At 53.2% G+C, this 21,334-nt stretch overlaps 2 protein-coding genes across 2 annotated transcripts; one reads left to right on the top strand and one right to left on the bottom strand.

The window, feature by feature from the left end:
- Positions 1–395: 395 nt before the first annotated feature.
- Positions 396–1,391, bottom strand: B3GALT6 (beta-1,3-galactosyltransferase 6). The gene has a single exon (XM_007945399.1). The coding sequence runs from the start codon at positions 1,389–1,391 to the stop codon at positions 396–398; it is 996 nt and encodes a 331-aa protein (XP_007943590.1).
- Positions 1,392–4,463: 3,072 nt separating this feature from the next.
- On the top strand, positions 4,464–20,910 carry SDF4 (stromal cell derived factor 4). Its single transcript, XM_007945502.2, has 6 exons — positions 4,464–4,783; positions 16,398–16,534; positions 17,223–17,336; positions 19,699–19,857; positions 20,108–20,283; positions 20,734–20,910. The coding sequence occupies exons 1-6, from the start codon at positions 4,464–4,466 to the stop codon at positions 20,908–20,910; spliced, it is 1,083 nt and encodes a 360-aa protein (XP_007943693.2).
- Positions 20,911–21,334: the final 424 nt, after the last annotated feature.

Here is a 21,334-nt window from a genome sequence, read left to right as displayed (position 1 = left end):
GACCCAAAACAAGTTGCTCTGAAGGGAGAATGCATGACCACTGAGAGGCACTCTCCTGGGCAAAGCAGTGGGAGTTGGGGCCTAGGTGTTATCAGAGATGCTTGGCATTTGTCTGAAAGCTCCACTGGTCATGGGATAAATCAGATGTCCCTTGGGGGCTGGACTCATCCTGGAAAACTGGTCAGAACCAGTCAGCTTCACAAATGGAAGGCTTGAGGGAGGCCATCAGAGTGCACGTGGGGCTTTCCCAAACTTTCTGTCTCTGTCTTGGCTGCGTGGCCCACAAGGCCCTAACAACCTTTTCTGCAAGCAGAAACCTGTGGACTGTACTGGTCCGGTCAGGCCGCCACTCTCGAGCACTAGTCTGTGGTTGTCGTTTAGAGGTCAGAGACGACTCAGGGGATGCCCTCCTTCCTCTGGCAGCACTGCGAGGGCGGCGCTGACCAATCGTAGATGTAGGAGAGGCGCAGCCTCACCTCCTCCTTGCAAAGGCGGCCCTCGCGCGTCAGCGTCTGGTGCTTCTCCAGCATGTCCTCCAGACTCTGCTTGTGCGTCACCAGGTACTGGTTGCTGCAGCCTCGGGACTTATACTCCGTGTCAAAGCGTGGGTCGTGCTCCCGCTGCACGTCCACGGGGGCTAGCCACGCGCCCAGTGACACGTCCTCGCTGTGCCATGCGCGCAAGTATTCGCGGCTGAGGCGCAGGTAATGCACCAGGTCCGCTGAGAGCACGTAGCCGCCACCCAGCGCATAGGGCAGGTAGTAGTCGCAGAGCTGCCAGGCACCCTCACGCCAGCGGCCACCGGGCTTGACGCGGCCACGGCCCGAGAAGAAGCCCCAGTAGAGGCGGCGGCGGTGTGGCAGGTCGCGTGCGCGCAGCTCCGCCACAAGCGCATCCAGGCGCGCGAACGAGTCATCGTCCGCCTTTAGTACGAACTCGAAGGCCACGTGCTCATCGAGCCAGGTCAACATGGCCAGGACCTTGGCCGTTAGGTTCTCATAGGAGTCGCGCAGCGCCGGAAGCAGCAGGAGGTCACCGTGCCTCGCCTGCTCGCGCTCTAGGGCGCGAAGCTCGTCAACGCCCAGGCCTGCTGTGCCCACGGCAAAACGCGCCCACACATCACCTGGGCTGCCGCGCCGTGCACCCGACAGCCACGTGCTGCGGACTATGCTGCGCCGTTCCGCCGCCCGAGGAGCGCTGGCTACCAGCACCGCCAGTAAGGTTGGGGACGGGGCGGCGCGAGGGCCGGGCCCCGCGAGCGCTGGGGAGCGGCCTAACCGCGGGCCCTCGGCCGTGCAGCGAGCCAGGTAAAGCAGGGCGGCACCGCAGAGCACCAGGCCGCCCAGGCCCAGCGCGGTCCGGTGCCTCCACGCCCGGCGCAGCAGCTTCATGGCGCCCGCGGCGGGGCCGGAGGCGGCGGCGGTACCGGTGGGCCTGAGTGCGCAGGCGCGGGTCCCGCAAGCGGCGCGCGTGCGCACGGCGTCCAGGGGTGCGCGCCTCGGCCGGGCGCTGCCGTACGGCCGCGGGGCTCCTTCCCAGGCGTCGAATACCTGGGGGCGGCAGGGTGCGACTACCAAGGACCGTGCCCCTCGCGGTGGCAGGAGAAACACCGAAGCACCGAGTATCACACGCAGGGCGCTAGAAGGCCGGCGAGCTAGCAGCGGCAGCGGCGGAGGCCGGCCCGGACACCACGTGGGCCTGCGCTTCCCTCTCATTGGTCGACTAGGGAGCGGTTGCCCGACTACTTCCGCCCGGAGGGAAGATGGTGGCGCCCGAACCTCCGCAGTGACCCAGTGCAGCCCCACGGCCGGTTGCCCGCCTCTTCCCGGAAGAAAGATGGCAGCGGCCTGAGTTGAGTACGGTTGGAGGCGTCACAGGCGCTCGCGTCTCTGCTTTTCCGTTCCTGGTCAAGGAGAGTGAGGCCGGTGAGTGAGGGGCCCCGGGCGGTCCTGGCAGACCTTGAGCCAAACGTCTCTGAGAATAGCTTTCTCGTCCGCCGAATGGCAAAGCGTGGGAATCGGAGGCCGAGGCGGCCGCTACCGCCGCTTGCCCTGTGCTGGGGGTCATCGTCCGTTTTGGTCCGTCCGCCCTTTCTGGGCGGCCGAGGTGGGGCGATAAGTCGTGGTCTTTAGCCCTTGCGTTGATGTCTGCTGGGTGCCTTCCAGCATGGAAATGACTGTCACCTGCTCTCCCTGAGGACGTCATTCAGGCCCCGTACCCTCTCCGTCCCGGGCTCCGGACGGTGGTCGCCAGGTCTGCTTTCGGTCTGGGCGTCGGGAAGGGCGGACGACCCGACTTTGAACGTCCTCAGAGCTGGCTGAGTCCAGAACTGGAGGGGCTTGACGAGTGACAGTTGTCGCAGCCACCACAGCCCAGGAGCGACGCTCGGCCCTGGGATAATTTTCTCCGGTCTTCATGGCCGCTCTGCAGAGGAACTCCGTAGCGCCAGCCCAGCCTCTCAGCCCTTGTGCCCAGGTTCTGTGCTCCTTTCCCACCCACCTGTCAAAAACTACCAACGCCACAGTGAAACTTAGGTCAAGGCGGACTGATTGCTAAAGCTAAAGCAGTTGGTGGACTCTGGCATTTACCAGTGGGGTGACCTTGGACAACTGCTTCAGTGTCTTCCTTGATAAAATGTGGATGGTGAATCGAAATTAGTAGGATCTGGTAAAGATTATGGAGTTCTGGTGACACAGTGGTGAAAGCATTTGGCTGCTAACAAAGAGATTGGTGGTTTGAGCCTACCACCTGCTCTGTGGGAGAAAGCTGAGATGCTCTACTAATGTAAAGATTTACAGCCTTGGAACCGTGTGGGGTAGTTCTAGTCAGTCCTATAGTCAGAATTGACTCCAGGGCAATGGGTGTAGTTTTTGGTGAAAATTGGAAATTATGTACATAAAGCCCTTAACCAGTATGTGTGTCAGTAGAAGTTGTTACTGACACATTAGCATTACCACTGGTAATGGCATTTGAGTTTTTAACCACAGAGATACTTTGTTTCACTGGAACCAAAACCCAGGGGTGGCCAAGGCGTTATTACCTCTGCTTAAGCTAGAAATCCTGGCCTGGTATTTCCAACAGTTGTTCATTTTGTTATCATTTCCTAGAAAGTACTCAAAGGTTTGTTAGCTACTTAGTAGGAACTGAAGAGCCGTGGTGGAACAGTGGTTAAAGTGCTTGGCTGCTAACTAAAAGGGATGACAGGTTACGACATTCTTGGCAAGTCACAGGATATACTCAGGGAGTGGTTCCAGCCCAGACAGCACAGAGGAGCCATGATGGGGTATATCGGGGGAGGCAGGTCTCCACCTTCAGACAAGAAGCAGCTCCCAGGCCCCGGGAGAAGGGGCACAGGCTGCCTTTGGAGAATCACCCATCACACATGCGAGATGGACCCACTGAGAGAGAGGGTGTTTGGGTCAAGAAGGAGACTAATGCACAGAGGGGTCAAGGTCAATAGGATGCAGCCAGTCCGGAGCAGGCAGGGGAGAAGAGACTCATTAGGGAAGCAGGTGGTGGCGTTTGCGTGCAGTGAAGACTAGTGACCCCCAGTGGGGGCCCTCTGCCACTCTGCCGCCGGCTGGCTGCACTGGGGCTGCATGTGCTGGCCATGCAGCTGAACTGGACTGGCTGAATGAGTGGGCCCTTCCCTCAGGGACAAGAAGGCCTGTAGGCATTGGCCAGGGGGGACAGGCAGTGCACTCTTTGGGATGCATTAATGTGAGACTTCCCTTGAGCAGCTAATGGAGAACTGAGGAGGCAGCTGGAGGGGAGGGCAGAATCGCTGTAGGAGGCTGAGCCCAGGTGGAAGGCGCTTGTGGGGAAGGGCATGAAGCACGTGCGGTGAGATCTGGCTGTCTTCTGAGACCCTTGTGCCCTTGCATGAACATGGTGTGTGGGTGCAGGGCCACTGGCACAGGTGCAGAGCGCTACAGGGGCATGAGGGTCCTCACAGAGCCTCACCCTGTAGTGGGAGGCCAAGTGCCTAGGTCACATAGCACATGGGGACGTGGCTTTTACCTGCCCTCAAAGTGCCAGCCTTGGGAAGACAAACTAGCCCACGGAGGCGCTGGCTATCCTTGCCTTAGGGCTGGGCAGGGTCTGAAGGGGATAGCTAGGCCCTTCTGTTCAGAATGCCTTTTGATGGTGACATTGTTACCTAAGTAGGAGAGACATGCCATGTTTGATGTCAGACTTACCACTGAACTGTGACTTCTTCAGTGGGGCATTTGCTGTAGTCCTACTGGGCGGTGGACCCCCCCATAGCCTCTTTGTGAAGTTGACCCACTCTCCCTGGGTCTCATACCTGCAGCTGCTGAAGGGAGCCGAGTCCTGTGGCCTGGGAGGTGACATGCTCAGAATACATTGGTTCTGATCCTTGTAATCCTTCTCCTGTGCCCTTTCTCCTCTGCAGAGTCTGCCCACGTCTGCAGGCTGTCCTGGTGCTGTCCCAGCTGACAGTGATGTCCTGCCTGGCAATGACGTCCCGGCTGGCCTCCCCCTGCAGCGGAGCCCTGCGCTGCCTCTGGCTCCTGGGCATGCTCCTCCTGGCGGAAGTGTCCACACGACCCGCCAACCACTCAGCTGTCCGGGAGAGAGTGACCAACAAGGAGGAGAATGAGATCCTGCCCCCAGACCACCTGAATGGGGTCAAGATGGAGATGGATGGGCATCTCAACAAGGAATTCCACCAGGAGGTCTTCCTGGGCAAGGCCCGTGATGAGTTTGATGAGGACTCGGAGCCTCGAAGGAGCCGGAGGAAGCTGATGGTCATCTTCTCCAAGTAGGGGTGTGAGGGAGTGTGGGGTGCTGTAGGGCAAAGGGGGTGGGATGGCTGTGGGGGCCCAAAAGAATTGATAGCTGTGGGGGCCAAGCCCACTCCCATTCAGGGTCAGCTCCAGATTTTTCTCTTGTCCCTGGCTCCTGCAGAGCCTGCATGTGGAGCCTGGGTGTGGAGCCTGGGGCAGGAGGCCTGCCCCACCCTCCAGCCTCCTTCCTCTCTCCGCAGGGAGCCTGGGCACCCCCAGCAACACTCACTCGGGCTCTTCATCCTAGCCAGCACACGGGGGCAGAGGCCTGACAGAGTCAGGTTGGGGATAGATAAGGGGTCCTTTCACCCCGTGCAGGGGTCAGGAAGGCCTGAGGACTGGCCCTAGGAGAGGGACAGTGCATGCTCTGGGCTCTTGGGAGAAGGGCACTCCAGGATGAGGACACAGGCTCTCCTGTGGGATGCCTTTGGCATTTCCGAGATTATAATGGGAGCTAAAGGCTCAACTTATGGATTTGGTCAGAATCTAGTTGGTTCATTTACATGGTGTTTGATGTGTGAGAGTACACGTGGCTGTGTGCTGGGGCCAGGCAGGGAGTTGGCTGGGCCAGAGGCATCCTGAGCTTCAGTGCACCGAGCTCCTCCCCACCACCCTGTGAGCACCACCTGCCTGAGGCTGCCGTAGCTCTGTGGCTATAGACACAAGACACAACTGCTCAGCCCTGGACAGGGAGCTGCAGGGAGTGTTAATCTCCCCTGTTAAAAACAAGTGTGAACATCCGTTGTGCAGGAGGCCCCCAGACACCCATAGTCAGCTGGGATGAGCCTGGCCTCAGTCCTTCTTTGTGTACAAGCATCTGCTGTCACTCACAGTGTTTGTGAAAGGTGTATGAGCTACACATCCTTTTTCCTGTCAGTTTTCAGTACCAAAAGTAAGTAGAAAATTCCTTGTCTCATATTTTAATCTTCTTATACTTTTTCATTTTTTTATTTGTATAGCTGCTCATTGTGAGAGGAGCAGCTGTTCAGCTTAGGTGGTTTCTAGTATTTTTGTGTGGTTGATTTTGTTCACTCTGAGTGTTTCTGGTAGATTCCTAGAAAGGAGGCTGCGTGGTCATTGTTGCAGCCACATCGCTGCCTGGAGCCCCAGCCGGGTTGGCACTCCAGATGCTGTCAGCTCTGAGGTGATGGCCACTGGCTCCTTCGTCTCTTTGTTGGAAACTGTCTGTGATTTAACTTGGTTTGTGGTACATTCTTGCTTTCCAGAAAATTTTTATTATGAAATGAGAGCATTTAGTGTTTTACCTTTCTCTCTTTTGACCTGTGTCCTTCTCAGACTTCTCATTCTAGGTTTTAAATCCACTCCTCATTTTCCCTGTAGCTCTTCTGTGGTGCTGTGCTCACATTTAGGTTTCTGGTATGGAGTTGAGGCTGTGTAGGTGAGGCATTGTCTCTTTCCCCTGTAGGGTTCTTTCAGCTGATACCTTTGATTGATGTTGGCCTGCTGGTGTTGAAGTGACCATCGCTGCTGCTGGTCCTGGCTGGCTGGTTCTACACACACATAGGTCTTGTGGCCAGTAGGGGCCAAGGCCATTGGGGGTAGGGTCTGGGCCATTGGGGGTGGGGGTGTTGTGGGAGTTTGGGGTGGGGCTAGGACAGAGAGACCATTGGGGATGAGGGGAGTGAGATGGAGGTGGGGTTTGGTGCAGGGCCGTGTAGCTGGAAAAAGCTTTGGGAGCCCTTCCTCCAGTCCTAGCCCCACCCCACCCTACACTCTGCACCTTATTGTCTCCCTCTGAGGGTGGGCGTGGTGATATCACGAGCCTGGCTCCTAGCTGCCCTGCATGTGTCTTTTGCTCTTGTGAGCTTTGCCATTGCAGATTCGAGAAGGTGAAGTTGTCTGACTTGTGCTCCAGCATGGCTCCTCGGACTGCATATAGAGAACAAAGGGTGTGGAGTTAGAAAGCCTGGCTGTGGCAGTGACCCCGGGCCATGGAATAGACACAGTTGGGTCCCGGGCTTGCTCTGAAATGGGGCGGCAGACTTTGCTGATGGATTGAGGGGATTGTGTATGAATGTCTAGGTTTGACCTGAGCAGCCAGGAGGGTGGCGGATGGTTCAGGGGGCACTGCAGCCTGGTGTGGCTGCCGAGTTCTTAGTTCAGGGCCCACCAGGCTGCAGGCAGGTGTGGACATCTTCACAGTGTGAAGGGTGGAGTCTGGGGCTGGATGGATGATCACAGAGAGTGGACAGGAAAAGATGGAGCCCTCACCCAGCCAGGTTCAGAGGTCAGGAGAAGAGGAGCCAGGAAAGGAGCTGCTGCTGGGGAGGGGAGAGGGTATAGGAGGGGTCCCAGGAGAGAGGGTGTCAGGGAGCTGGGTGGGGCCAGGGTACAGGAGGTGGAGGCTATGAGGTGGTGTGAGGGAGCCAGGAGAGGCAGGATATAGCAAGGTAAGGAAAGCCAGGGGCCAGGGGAGGGCATGTTGGGGAGACAGGTGAGGACAGGGAAAGGGAAGGGTACCTGGGAGGGGTGTAGGAGAGCTGGCCAAAGATGAGGTGCACTGATACATCATGCATATGTTGCCATGTAAAGTCGTTTGAGTTTCCTGAGTCCTAATGGCAGTGGACTCAGGAAACTTTCAGGACCTCCATTTGCTGATGTGACATGACTCAAAATGGGAAGAAACAGCTGCAAATACCCATTGTGGTGGTTAAAGTTGTTGTCAACTTGGTGGACCTGATTGATTGGCTAGGCAGCTGGATGTAGTTATTCCCTGTGGTGAGGTTGACAGTCAGTTCTGTGGTAGAATCTACTGGAGCATCTGAGTAGCTGCTTTAGAGATGTGGTTTGCTTTCAGTATATAAGCAGCAGCTTTGAAGAAGGTCTCTAGCTTTTGGGCACACTTGAACCCTCCATGTAGCCAAGTCTTCATTCAGCAGCCTGCTATGCTCTGCTGATCTTGGGACTTTTAATGGACTTATATTGGTGGCCTGCCCTGTGGTTCGGTAATATCCGGACTGTGCCTTTTCACTTGTTAACCTTGGATTTGTCAGCCTCAGCAGCGATTAGCTGCTTGAGTGAAGAGATGCATCTAGCTTCAGTGGGCCAGGAGCGAGATGCAGAGCTAAAGCCCAAGGTTGAGGGGGTTTCACCCAGCCCCTAGGGCCCTGGCACCTAGAACTTCTAACCTCTAAAATTATAGGTTATAATTATAGGAGAATAAACTCGTTTGTCGAAGCCATCCTGTTTGTGGTATCTTCTGTTAGAATGGTACTAGGTAACCAAAACTTCCATTAATAATCAGAATATGGAATGTACAAAGTATGAATTCAGGAAAATTAGAGTTTGTCAAAAATCGAATGCATAAAGATCCATGTCCTAGGCTTTAGTGAGCTGAAATGGATAGATGTTGGCCATTTTGAGTCAGACAGCCACATGATCTATTATGCTGTGAGTGACAAAGAGGAATGGTATGGCATTCATTGTCACAAAGAATGTGTTTCAAGATCTATCCTGAAGTACGGTGCTGTCAGTGATAGGATAGCATTCATATGCCTACAAGGAAGACCAGCTAATGATGTTGTTGTTGTTGTATTCTAAAAACAACAACAGATAATGATACTGTTACTCAAATTTATGCATCAACTACCAAAGCCAAAGACGAGAAATTGAAGATTTTTACCAAACATGAAATCAAGATATATTGATTATTACTGGTGATTGGAATCCAAAAGTTGGAAACAAGAAGAATCACTGGTAGTTGGAAAATATGGCCTTGGTGATGGAAATGATGCCGGAAATTCCATGATAGAATTTTGCAAGACCAGTGACTTACTCATTGCAAATACCTTTTTTCAACAACATTAATGGTAGCTATACACATGGACCTCCTCAGATGGAATACACAGGAATTAGATAGACTGCATCTGTGGAAAGAGGTGATGGAGAAGCTCAATATCTTCAGCCAAAACAAAGCTAGGAGCTGACTGTGAAACAGACCATCAATTGCTCATATGCAAGTTCAAGTGGAAGCTGAAGACAATTAAAACAAGTCCATGAAAGCCAAAATATGACCTTGATTATATCCCACTTGAATTTAGACACCATCTGAAGAATAGATTTAATGCATTGAATGCCAGTGACTGAAAACGAGATGAACTATGGGATGACTCAAGAACATCATCCGTGAAGAAAGCAAAAGGTCATTAAAAGGCAAGAAAGGAAGGAAAGACCAAAATGGATGTCAGAAGAGACTCTGAAACTTGCCTTGAACGGAGAGTAGCTAAAGCAAAATTGAAGAAATGACAAGATAAAAAAGCTGAACAGAAGATTTCATAGAGCAGGTCGAGAAGACAAAGTCAGTTATTATGATGAAATGTGCAAAGACCTAGAGTTAGAAACCAAAAGGGAGGAACATGCTCAGTATTTCAAGCTGAAAGAACTGAAGAAAAAGTTCAAACCTTGAGTTGCAATATTGAAGGATTCTATGGGCAAAATATTGAATGATACAGGAAGCATCGAAAGAAAGTGGAAGGAATACACAGAGCCCCTGTACCAAAAAGAACTGGTTGATGTTTGTCTATTTCACGAGGTAGCATTTGATCAAGAACCAGTGGTGTTGAAGGAAGAAGTCAAAGCTGCACTGAAGGAATTTGCAAAAAAAACAAGACTCCAGGAATTGACAGAATACCAATTGAGATGTTTTGACAAACTGACGCTGCACTGGAGACACTTACTCATCCCTGCCAAGAAATTTGGAAGACAGCTACCTGGCCAACTGACTGGAAAAGATCTATATTTGTACTTATTCCAGAGAAAGGTGATCCCCCAGAATGTGGAAATTATCAAAAAGTATCATTAATAACACATGCAAGTAAAATCTTGTTGAAGATAATTCAGAAATAGTTGCAACAATATATTGACAGGGAACTTCCAGGGTTCAGAAGAGGATGTGGAACGAGTGATATCATTGCTGATGTCAGATGGATTGGCTGAAAGCAAAGAATACCAGAAAGATGTTTACTTGTGTTTTATTGACTATGCAAAAGCATCTGACTTTGTAGATCATAACAAATTATGGATAACATTGAGAAGAATGAGAATTCTGGAACACTTATCGTGGTCACGAGGAACCTACCTGTACATAGACCAGGAAGCTGTCGTTCGAACAGGATGAGGGGACACTGCATGGTTTAAAATTGGGAAGGGAGTGTGTCAGCGTTGTGTCCTATCACCGTACTTACTCAATCTGTATGCTGAGCAAATAGTCTGAGAAGCTGGACTATATGAAGAAGAATGTAGCATCAGGATTGGAGGAAGACTGATTGACAACCTGCAGTATGCAGATGACACAACCTTGCTTTGTGAAAGTGGAGATGACTTGAAGTACTTACTGATGGAGATTAAAGACTACAGTCTGCAGTATGGATTACACCTCAACATAAAACAAAAATCTTCACAGCTGGACCAATAAGCAACATCATGATAAATGGAGAAAAGATTGAAGTTGTCAAAGATTTCATATTACTTGGTTCTACAATCAACACCAATGGAAGCAGCAGTCAAGACATCAGACGACGTATTGCATCGGGCAGATCTGCTACAAAAGACCTCTTTAAAGTGCTGAAGAGTAAAGATGTCTCTTTGAAGACTAAGGTATACCTAACCCAAGCAATGGTATTTTCAATATGCATGTGAAAGACAATGAATAAGGAGGACTGAAGAAGAGTTGATGCTTTTGAGTTGTGGTGTTGGCAAAGAATACTGCAAGTACCATGGACTGCCAGAAGAACTAACAAACCTGTCCTGGAGGAAGTGCAGCTGGAATGCTCCGTGAAGGCAAGAATGGCCAGACTTCATCTCACCTACTTCGGTCATGTTGTCAGAAGGGACCAGTCCCTGGAGAAGGATATTATGCTTGGTGAAGTGGAGGGTCAGAGAAAAAGGGGAACACCCTCAATGAGGTGGATTGACACAGTGGCTGCAATGATGGGCTCAGATGTAGCAAGGATTGTGAGGCTGGCACAAGACCGGGCAGTGTTTTGTTCTGTTGTACACAGTGTCGCTATGAGTTAGAGCCGACTCTACAGCCAACAGCAACAATGGTGAGGAGTGGGGTTTTACTGCCACTGGTTTTAAAACTCATGGAAGAAAAAAACCAGGAGTGGCCACTAGAGGGCAGGGCTGCCTCTCCTTGGCCTGGAGCGCCAGCTCTTGGCTCCAGAATGGAGCTGCCTTGCACCCTGCCTGCTATGAAGCTTCCACAGGCGCTTACTTGGTGCAGCCACCCACCAGGCTCCTTAACAGCACAAACAGGCCCCAGACGAGGCTTCCTGGAGGTCAGAGGTCAGGGGACAGATGGAAGCCACGAGGAAGGGACTTTGCTCCAAGGGTGTTGGGGTTCCTTGGGGGAAATGTCCTTGGTCCTACATTGGATGGGGTGGGTGGGGAGATGGGTTTCTCTGGGGAGGCCTCCTTGAATTTCACTGCCTGGCTGTTGCCTCTGAACTTGCAGGTGTGCAGTCTCACCCTGTACCTGGGGAGCAACAGTGGGGTGTGGGTGAGACTGGAAGCCAGATCTAGCCATTCTGACCGTTGCCTCCCACCAGCCTTACTGCTGGCTGACGATATGCCTGATTCTGGGCTGGGAGCCATGGGAGGAGCACAGGGCCTGGAGTGCAGAGAGGGGCCCTTGTGGGAGACTTGGTTCATTACCCTGCCCTTGACCTGGAAGGGGTGGGGTTTATGGGGGTGAGGTTAGTAGAGTAGGACTAGTAGGAGTGGGTTGAAGATGGGGTTAGTGGTGGGGCGGGGTTAGTGGGGCAAGTCTGGGTCAAGAAGGCAGCTCTGGGGCAGGGAGGCGGGTCTAGGTGAGGTTAGTTGAAGGGGAGTTAGTGATAGGGGCTGTATACGACTCCCAACTCCAGGCTGTGGGCTGTGATGACCCTGGCGTTCAGTGCAGACTGAATTCCCCAGTATTAGCATCCTACTTAGCTCTAGTACATTTGTCCCATGGAGATGCTCAACTGTGTGTGTCATGGTCAGCTCCACTCCAGACTCAGATTCATGGCTTTTCCATTGATGCTTCCTCCTGCTCTGGGACCCGTCTGTACAGTGTTGGGTCTTCTGAGGTTCTGCTGGCCGAGCAGTTTCTCAGAGTCCTTGTTTTATGGCCCTGACCATTTGAGAGGGCTAGTCTCGGTTCTGTGGAATGCCCTCAGTCGGGTCTATCGTGTGTTTTCTCCCGGTGAGACTGGGGCCGTGAGTATTTGGGAGGAAGACCATAGAGGGGAGGTGCCCTCTCATCATGTTGTGTCAGGGTGCAGGATGCCCACCGGTGTAGCCTCCTCTGCCATTTGGTTAAGGGCGTGTCTGGCATGTTCTCCCTATGATGTCACCTTCTCCTTTGCCTGGTCTTTGGCAGGAGTCAATGAGTCCTGCCCAGCCTGGCAGTTAAGCCCCGCCTCCTGTGGGGAGAGGCGCATTATCAGCACTGTTAGGAGTTCTATGGTAAGGAGGACTTTTTTGTTTTCTCCATTTGTTTATTTACTGTGGTGCCGTGAATTGCTTGGTATGTCCCTTCTATGGGACTATCCAGATGTGAGGTTATTATGGCTTACCAAGGGGAGTGGATAGGCTGTTAATAATGTGAATAAAGTGCATGATACCCTTGTGGGGATGCAAATAAGGTGTATGGAACCCTAATATGCGGATTGGTCAGTTTGGCATCTCACTAGGTGTAAACAGAGATATCCCAGAGGTGGAAAGAGGGGATCTCACTACCACTAAGAAAGTAGGGCTAAGGGTGGAGCACGTTTGGGTTCGACAGCTCTGCAGTGAATCTCCGCTATCCAGGAGACAAGAGAGTGAGCTCTGACACTTGGTGGGAATGGTGAGAAGCAGCAGCAGAGAAACAGCGGCAGCAGAACCAAGAGACCAACATGAGACACAGCAGCAGGCTTCCCAGCCCACAGAGCAGGAAAGCTGGGCTTGCTGGCAGAGTGGTGTGCCTCTCTGAGCAGCTATTGGCAGAGCTAAAAGACCTGCATAACACTTACCTGGGGAGCTCTGGTAGCATAGTGCCTAAGGCACTTGACTGCTAACCAGAAGGCTGGCGGTTCAAACCCACCAGCCACTCCTCGGAAGGAAGACTGGGCAATCTACTTCCATAGTGATACTGCCTCAGAAACCCAAGGAGGGGTCGCTATGAATCAGGTCTGAGTAGACAGCACATAACAACAACAACAACAGCACTTACCTGAGGAGGACAGAGGCCGAGGCCAGAGAGAGACATGCCTGTGGCACAGATGAGAAGAGGCTGTCTTAATTGAAGGACTATATCCTGAGTTGTTTCTGAACCCGAATTGTAACTTGTTATTTCCCTAATAAACCCCATAATTTTTGAGTGTTGCCTGTGAGTTCTCTGTAGCCGTTGCAATAAATTCTTGAACCCAGCAGAAAAGTAGAGTGCTGTGGAGGGATGGTTGGTATTAGAATTGGGGTTGGAGAATGGCGACATGTCTGACCTCTGCTTCATAGGTATCAGTCTTAGGCTATTGAGTGATTCTCTCCTGTGTGAAATAAGAGGAGGTCAGATACCACCCCACACCCTTTTTGCACGTACTCTCTGATTTGTGTCATTCTGGAATCATGGGCTCTACTTACACTTTGGCTCATAACCCAGCACCACATCATTACCATGTTGCTCCAGAGTTGGCTTTTGTGTCCGTTTGACAGGTTCCCTCCTTTTGTCTCTTGAGACTCCCTCACCTTACACTACCAGATGCTCCAGGTTCATCTTGCACTTCCCCTGTGCAGCCCCAGCCATTCCTCCGAGGAGCATGTGTTTGGAGAGGGCGTTGAAAACCAAGATCTGGGCACATGGGGTCTGCACTTCGTGGCTGGGGTGCTGTTGCTTCTAGGCCTTCTGTGGTGTAGTAAATGACATGATATGGCTTTTCTAGCCATAGTATTTATAATTCCCACTTTGCCGTGAGTAACTGAGTAGCTGTTTTTGAAGTCATCCACCTGGAGCAACACAAAGCAATCTGTATGGGATTCTGATGTTGGGGTTGGTGGGTTTTGGCTACTCTGCCAGGCTCAAAAGGAGCCCTCCTAGAGGCAGAAGTCTCTCTGACTGCTGGCTGAGAAAGACGCTCTGCCAAGAGAAACAGGCTGCTGAGAGAAGTGCTGCTGAGAGAAGAGGGAGAGAGACACAGGAGACATGCACTGCTGAGAGAGACTGTCCGCTGAGAGACGGCCCGCTGAGAGAGACACAGGAGACATGCACTGCTGAGAGAGACTGTCCGCTGAGAGACGGCCCGCTGAGAGAGACACAGGAGACATGCACTGCTGAGAGAGACTGTCCGCTGAGAGACGGCCCGCTGAGAGAGACACAGGAGACATGCACTGCTGAGAGAGACTGTCCGCTGAGAGACGGCCCGCTGAGAGAGACACAGGAGACATGCACTGCTGAGAGAGACTGTCCGCTGAGAGACGGCCCGCTGAGAGAGACTGACCGTATTCTCGAACTTGAATTATAGCCTGTTGCTTCCCTGATAAACCCCATAATCTGTGAGTTTTGTGTGGCCACTGCAGTGAATTACCAAACCTAGCAGAGAGGTGGTGGGTGCCATGGAAGAAATGGTTGGTGTCAGGGTTGGTAAGAGGGCTGGGGAGTGGCAGCATATCTGGCCTCATAGGAACAGGCCTTGGGCTGCTGATGGTGATTCTGTCCTCCTCTTGTGTAGTTAGAGGAGGTCAGAAGATGGGGCCTCCTTGTCCCTTTAGCACCCTCTGAGTGGGTGTTCACACATGCACACACTTATTTCTATGTCTGCTGATCTGTGTCTGTTAATAGTTTACAGCGGTGTTCTCTAAGTCCATGCTGCTGGCTCACTCTGGGTTCTTTGTTTTCTGCATGGGCATGTTCATGTCTTTAGCTTTTCTTCACCTAAATGAGCCCTGAGTCAGTTTTTGGTGGGGCTGCTGGGAGACCGAAATGAAGAAGATGTGAGGCACTTACTGATGAAGATTAAAGACTACAGCTTTCAGTATGGATTACATCTCAACATAAAGAAAACAGAAATCTTCACAATTCAACCAATAAGCAACATCATGGTAAACAGAGAAAAGATTGAAGTTGCTAAGGATTTTATTTTACTTGGATCCACAATTAACACCCATGGAAGCACCCATCAAGAAATCAAACGACATACTGCATTAGGCCAGTCTGCTGCAAAAGACCTCGTTAAAGTGTTAAAGAGCAAAGATGTCCATTTGAAGACTAAAGTGCACATAACATCCCTTTTCAATTGCCTCATAGGCATGTGAGAGGTGGATAATAAATAAGACCACAGAAGAATTGATGCATTTGAGTTGTGGTGTTGGTGAAGAATATTGAAGGTACCATGGACTCTCAGAAGAATGAACAAATCTCTCTTGGAGGAAGTATAGCCAGAATCCTCCTTAGAAGCAATAATGGCTGGAACTTTGTCTCCTGTACTTTGGTCATGTTGTCAGAAGGGAGCATTCCCCAGAGAAGGATATCATGCTTGGTAAAGTAAAAACCAAAAAAAAAAAAAACCCAAACCCACTGCATTGCTTCAGTCCCAACTTACAGTGACCCTATAGGACAAAGTAGAGTGGCCTCATAGAGTTTCCAAGGCTGGAAATCTTTACAGAAGCAGACTGTCTCCTCCTCCTCCTGTGGAGCAACTGCTGGGTTTGAACCACTGACCTTTTGGTTAGCACCTGAATGACCCTCAATGAGATGGCTTGACACAGTGGCTGTGACAGTCGGCTCGAGCGTGGCCACAGCTGTGAGAATGGTGTAGGACTGGGCATGATTTCATTCTGTTGTACACAGACAGGGTCACTGTGAGTCACAAGTGACTTGACGGCATCAGCAACAGTTTCTGCTGTGCACCATGTGTATTGCTGAGGTGGCTGAGAGCCACTGCCCATCACACTCTGCCCTTGGGGTCATGGGGACTGTACTGCTGATGGGGGCTCACTGGGTCCGGTGTTACTTGGACCAGGAGTCCACCTGGCTGTCACGGTACACTGGGAGGCATGGAGGATGGTGGGCTTGGTTCTCTGGGGGCATGTGCTGTGCTCCGCAGTTAGCTGAGGGTGCTGCTGTGTGTTCAGGGAGCTCCATGGTGGCATTTTCAGTATGAGGACTGAGGTCTGTGGATGGTTAGGAGTGTGGATGATGGGGCCTCTCCTCCCAAAGAGGATGCTGCCATGACCTGCAGGCCTCCCAGCCTGAACTAGCCAGTGCCTGCCTCTGGGCTGTGTCCTCTGGACATGATATTGGTTCCCTGCATCTTTTCTCTAAACTCTGTAACTTCACATGTTGCTGATGGATTTTGTGTGGTCAGATTATTCACACTGAGTAAGATAATGCACCAGAAACATAACATGGAAGTAGCACCTGGGTGACTACCAGTTTTGCAGTGTACAGCGAGGGCCCATTCACCTGCTGCATGTCTGGAGACAGAGGGGAAGGTTGGCACCCAGCAGCCCTGCAGACTGTGCTGTCCATTTGTCCCTGCCCTGTCCCCCCATTTTGTGCCCCCTGCTGCACCCGGTGGCCAAGGCTGACACACCTGTCCCTTCCCACAGGGTGGACGTGAATGCCGACCGCAGGATCAGTGCCAAGGAGATGCAGCGCTGGATCATGGAGAAGACGGCCGAACACTTCCAGGAGGCTGTCCGCGAGAACAAGCTGCATTTTCGTGCCGTGGACCCTGATGGCGACGGTACTGGGGGAGGAGTTCTGGGGACAGGTGTTTACTCAGCAGATGCCACTGATGACACTGTGGGGCCAGGCAGTTCTTGGCTGGAGGAATGCAGTGAACCAGCCCAACACCCTGCCTCGGGCTCCTGCATATTAGCAGGACAGGGTCTCATGGCCATGTGAGGTCAGCGTCTCACTGGAGGGAGTTGTACTCCTGTCAGATGCATGGTCCAGGTTCACAGTTTCCTCTAGGACTATGTGCTGTTGTTCCCCTAGGGCCCTGACATGCTGGCCCCTGGACCTCCCTGGGAGTTGGGCCAAATTCCACAGGAGTAGGATGTGTTCTGGCTGCCAGGCCCAACTCCAGGAGCATTGGGATCATCTCAGGGAGCTACAACACACAGTGATCAAACACATGGGACATATAGCAGGCACTGAGTGTGACCGCTCATTTGATGAGTGGGGCTGAGTGGGAAGGAGGGGCTAACTTTCTTACGGACACCTGGCTGGCAAGTGGCAGCTGTGGGTTCAGGGTCTGGGCTCCACCCTTCGCACTGCAGTCTGAGGGGGAGCTTGGAGCTGGGTGCTTACAGATGTCTGGTCTCCCAGCTGCCTGTGGCACAAAGATTTTTAACTGATGTCTTAGAAAATTAGGTCTCTCTTTTCAAAAGCTGAGCTTTAGCCTCCTAACAGGTGTGACCACTCTGTAGGCCACGTGTCATGGGACGAGTACCGGGTGAAGTTCCTGGCAAGCAAAGGCCACGATGAGCGAGAGGTTGCCGAGAGAATAAAGAACAACGAGGACCTGAAGGTGGATGAGGAGAGTGAGTCCATGCACTGGCCGCGCTCTGCAGGGCTCCTTCGGGTGTGGGCCTCACAGCCAGTACCCCCGGGCAGCATCTCCAGCTATGGAGGGCAGGCTTGAAGATGTTCCCCTGTGTGTATACGTGTGTGTACATGGCACGTATGTGTGTTCATCGGGTGTCAGAAAGGCTATGGCAAGTCCATGGTGTCACATATGCCCACTGAGTGTGTGGTAGGATAGACAGGTGGTTAGGGGCTGCTGTGATAGGGGCTCCTGGGTACAAATCATCATTTGGTGATGCAGACACTCTCCATGGAGAAGCACGTGGTATAGACGTGTGCCCTGACCCAGCTGGATGCTGGGCTGCATTTGGAGGTAGGGTAGGGCTGGCCAGGGCTCAAGGGGGGTGGTCCCCCAGCAGTTGTAGCAACCTGCAAAGGCCTTGGGTGCTGGGAGCTCTAGTGGGCAGTGGTCTGGTGGACAGTAGAGGAGGGGCTTCGTTGAGCTTGAGCTTCTAGGGAAGAGGAGGTAGAAGGTGCTGGAAGCAGCTGCATGAAGAAAGAGCTAATAGAGGTGCTGACCAAAGAGTGGATAGGTGGTGGAGAGGGCTGGAGAGGCCCAGAAACCTGGGCCCTCATAAGGGCCTGGAAAGGCCCCTTGTGCCACGTCCTGCTGCCTCCAACACCTGTGGCTCATGGGTGACCCACCTGATGGCTGCCCTCAGGGCACTTGGTCTATCCGCCAGGTGTTTGGACCCAGCAGAAGTGCTGTGGGTCCAGGCCCTGACTTTAGTGTGTCAGAGGTGTCCCTCCGGGGACCAACATGTGTGGGCTGGTGCACCCAGTCTGTCACTGCCCTGCACTAGACCTCTCCACGGGGTATGGGCTCTCTCCACGAGAGAGGTGAGACGATCCTTCTCTGCATGGCGGCGGGAGGGCTGTGATGTTCACAGAGGTTCCTTGATGTTTGTGCAGAAGGAACCTGTGGAAAGTTTATTTAGCCATTCTTGTAGTCAAATCTAGAAACTGGGTTTTCCTTTAAAACAATCTTCTCCCTGAAGTCACTTTGCACGTGAAAGGAACAAAACAAAAAAAAAAACCCCGACACTTTTTTTTCCTGTAAATAGTTGAGTCAGCCTCTACTGCATACCTCCGCTTCTCAAGAAGAATAAACAAAAAACAAACAGCATGGGTGTAGCCCCGGGGCTCTGCGTAAACCACCTCCCCTCTCTGCTCTTTGAGACTCCCCCTTCCCTTGGTCCCTACCCCCTGCTCCCTGAAGGCTTCTGCCTAAGACAGACCAGTGAGCAGCACAGGCCCGATGGCCACGGTTCTGCATGCTCCTGTTGCCAAGAACAGCCTTATGCAGGAAGGGGGACCGGAGTGAGGTCCCAACCTTTCGTGGGTAGAGGGATGGGGATTGGGGCCTGGGCAGCAGTGAGGGGACAGTGTCAAGGGCCTCTAGGCCCACAGCCAGCAGGATGGTAGGCATTGGGCAGGGGCTGGCAAGGGGTTGTGGGGGAGAGGGGAATGGACAGGGTGACCCTGACCCCAATTGAGGGGCTCTCATGGCTGGTGGTACAGGGAGTCACCCCCTGTTGGGCTTGGGCACCCAGGGGCAGGTACATGGGAAGGGGGGTAGTGAGCTGCAGTGGCTGGCCTGGAGATTGGATGATGGGGCTGGCAGCCTGGGGTCTGATATGAGGGACAGGGGCTTCCTTAGGGGTGATCCTCCATCGGGGGCCTCATTGAACGATTTGACTTTGAAAAGGCGCTTGTCTATAACGTTCACTTAAAAGTGAAGCCCATGAGACTGATGACATTCCCGATACAAAATGTGACATGAAGAAAAAAAAGCCAGGTGGGGGCTAAGAGTGACCTATGGTGGTCAGCAGGGCCCTGGATGGGTGCCTGGGTAGAGATGGGGACTATATAGGGAGAGGGTTACCCTGGGCGTGTGGTGACCTACATGTAGTCACCACACCTGCGGTTTCCACCCTGCTTGTGTTCACCCCATGTGTATCTACCCATGCTTGGTCACCCCATGAATAACCCCAGGCCTATGGTTATCCCATGAGCATTCATCCCGGCTGTATTCACCCCAGGACTGGGGTCACTCTGTATCACCCCATGCAGTCACCCTGCCTGATGCATGATTACAGGCACAGGAGCTCTTTGGTTTTAGCAGGAAACCTGTGGCAGCCCTTCCCACTGGGGTCTGGGGAGAACAGCCCTCTGGAAAATTACCCTGATGGTGAAGGGCTCTGAGCCCAAGAAAGCCCAGACTCCGAACTCCTTAGGGCCTGCTCACATCAGCTGCTGTGTCCAGCCTGGCAGCGTCCGGTGTGGTGTGCTGAGGTCCTCACAGTCGGCACCTCTCAGCACAGGAAGTCCTGGAGAACCTGAAGGATCGCTGGTACCAGGCGGACAACCCCCCCTCGGATCTGCTGTTGACTGAGGACGAGTTCCTGTCCTTCCTCCACCCAGAGCACAGCCGTGGCATGCTGCAGTTCATGGTCAAGGAGATTGTGCGCGACCTGGGTGAGGCCGGGTCGGTGGAGGCTAGGTGGGGCCTGTTGCAGGCCTCCACGGTTGGGGCTTTGCCGTCTGCATGGTGCTGGTCCTCCTCCCCAGGCAGGTGTGGGGTCCAAGGTGGCCAAGCAGCTTTGCTCACGCTACACTATGACGTGACGAGCAGAGTCTGTCTAGCTGTCCCCCACATGCCCTGTAGCCCCCCACCTACCCCATGGCTCCCCTGTGTGCCCTGGGCTCACATGCTCTTGCCCTACAGACCAGGATGGTGACAAGCAGCTCTCGCTGCCCGAGTTCATCTCCCTGCCTGTGGGCACTGTGGAGAACCAGCAGGCCCAAGACATTGATGACAACTGGGTCAAAGACAGGAAGCGAGAGTTTGAGGAGCTGATAGATGCCAACCACGATGGGATTGTGACCCCAGAGGAGCTGGAGGTGGGGACGCTGCCTGGGAAGGCCATGTTTGGGGTTGGGAAGACAGAAGCACTATCATGGTTGTGGGTATCCCTTATAGACTGTGTTTTTGGAACCCACTGCTGCCTGGGGTGCTGCCCTGGGCGGATCCCCAAGAGGCCCAGTGTAGGGCTGGGCACTCAGGCAGCCCCCAGCTCTCGAAGGAGGGTCTCCATCCTGCAGATACAGGAGGAGCAGCCTATTAGAGAGGCAGGGTGGCTTGCTGGGGAGGAGCCAAGTGCTGGAGGGCCAAATGGCCCTGTTCTTTTGGTGGGGCAGGGATGCCTGATGGTGGCAGTGGGCCACAGGGCTGGGCTGGGCAGTGCCTTCACTCCAGGATTGGTTTTGGGCTGTGGTGGGTGCAGTGTGGAGGCAGCACCAGGTGAACAGTGTGGGCTCCCCTCACTGCCCAGCACACGGCACCCATTGCAGGAGTACATGGACCCCATGAACGAGTACAACGCCCTCAATGAGGCCAAGCAGATGATCGCCATCGCTGATGAGAACCAGAACCACCACCTGGAACCCGAGGAGATCCTCAAGTACAGCGAATTCTTCACGGGCAGCAAGCTGGTGGACTATGCCCGCAGTGTGCACGAGGAGTTCTGACGCCCACATGTGGGGCCTGCGCACCTGGGCTAGGTCCGGACAGTTCTGACACTACCCTGCCCTATGCTCTTGGCTGTGGCTGTGGGTGGTGCCTTATGGAACCTTCTCCCCCTTCCCACCAGACCGAGTCAGGCCTGCACACCAATCATTAAAGATTGCTGACCCTGGAGAGCCCTGTGCCATGTCCTGGGCAGAGGCTGTCCCGCGCTTCCTCCAGTCCTTGAATCGCAGAGGTCTCTGCTTGCACTGAGAAGCACTTGGGGGCATCTGTGTGGCGTCACCGAGGTGTACCTGCCAATGGGGGCTCCACAGTGCTCACTGCTCCTGCATCTCCTTGGAAGCAAAGATTAAGAAGGGAGGGGAGCACTGGGGGACCACCAGCTGCTTCCTGTTTCCTGAGGGGCTGGGTGGGGTGCAGCCTCAG

This window comes from Orycteropus afer, unplaced genomic scaffold (genome assembly GCF_000298275.1).
Source record: "Orycteropus afer afer isolate SDZICR_OR568_19922 unplaced genomic scaffold, OryAfe1.0 scaffold00136, whole genome shotgun sequence".
NCBI lineage: Eukaryota > Metazoa > Chordata > Mammalia > Tubulidentata > Orycteropodidae > Orycteropus > Orycteropus afer.
The sequence above is the reverse complement of the archived record's forward strand: the minus strand, read 5'-3'. Positions and strand labels throughout refer to the sequence as shown.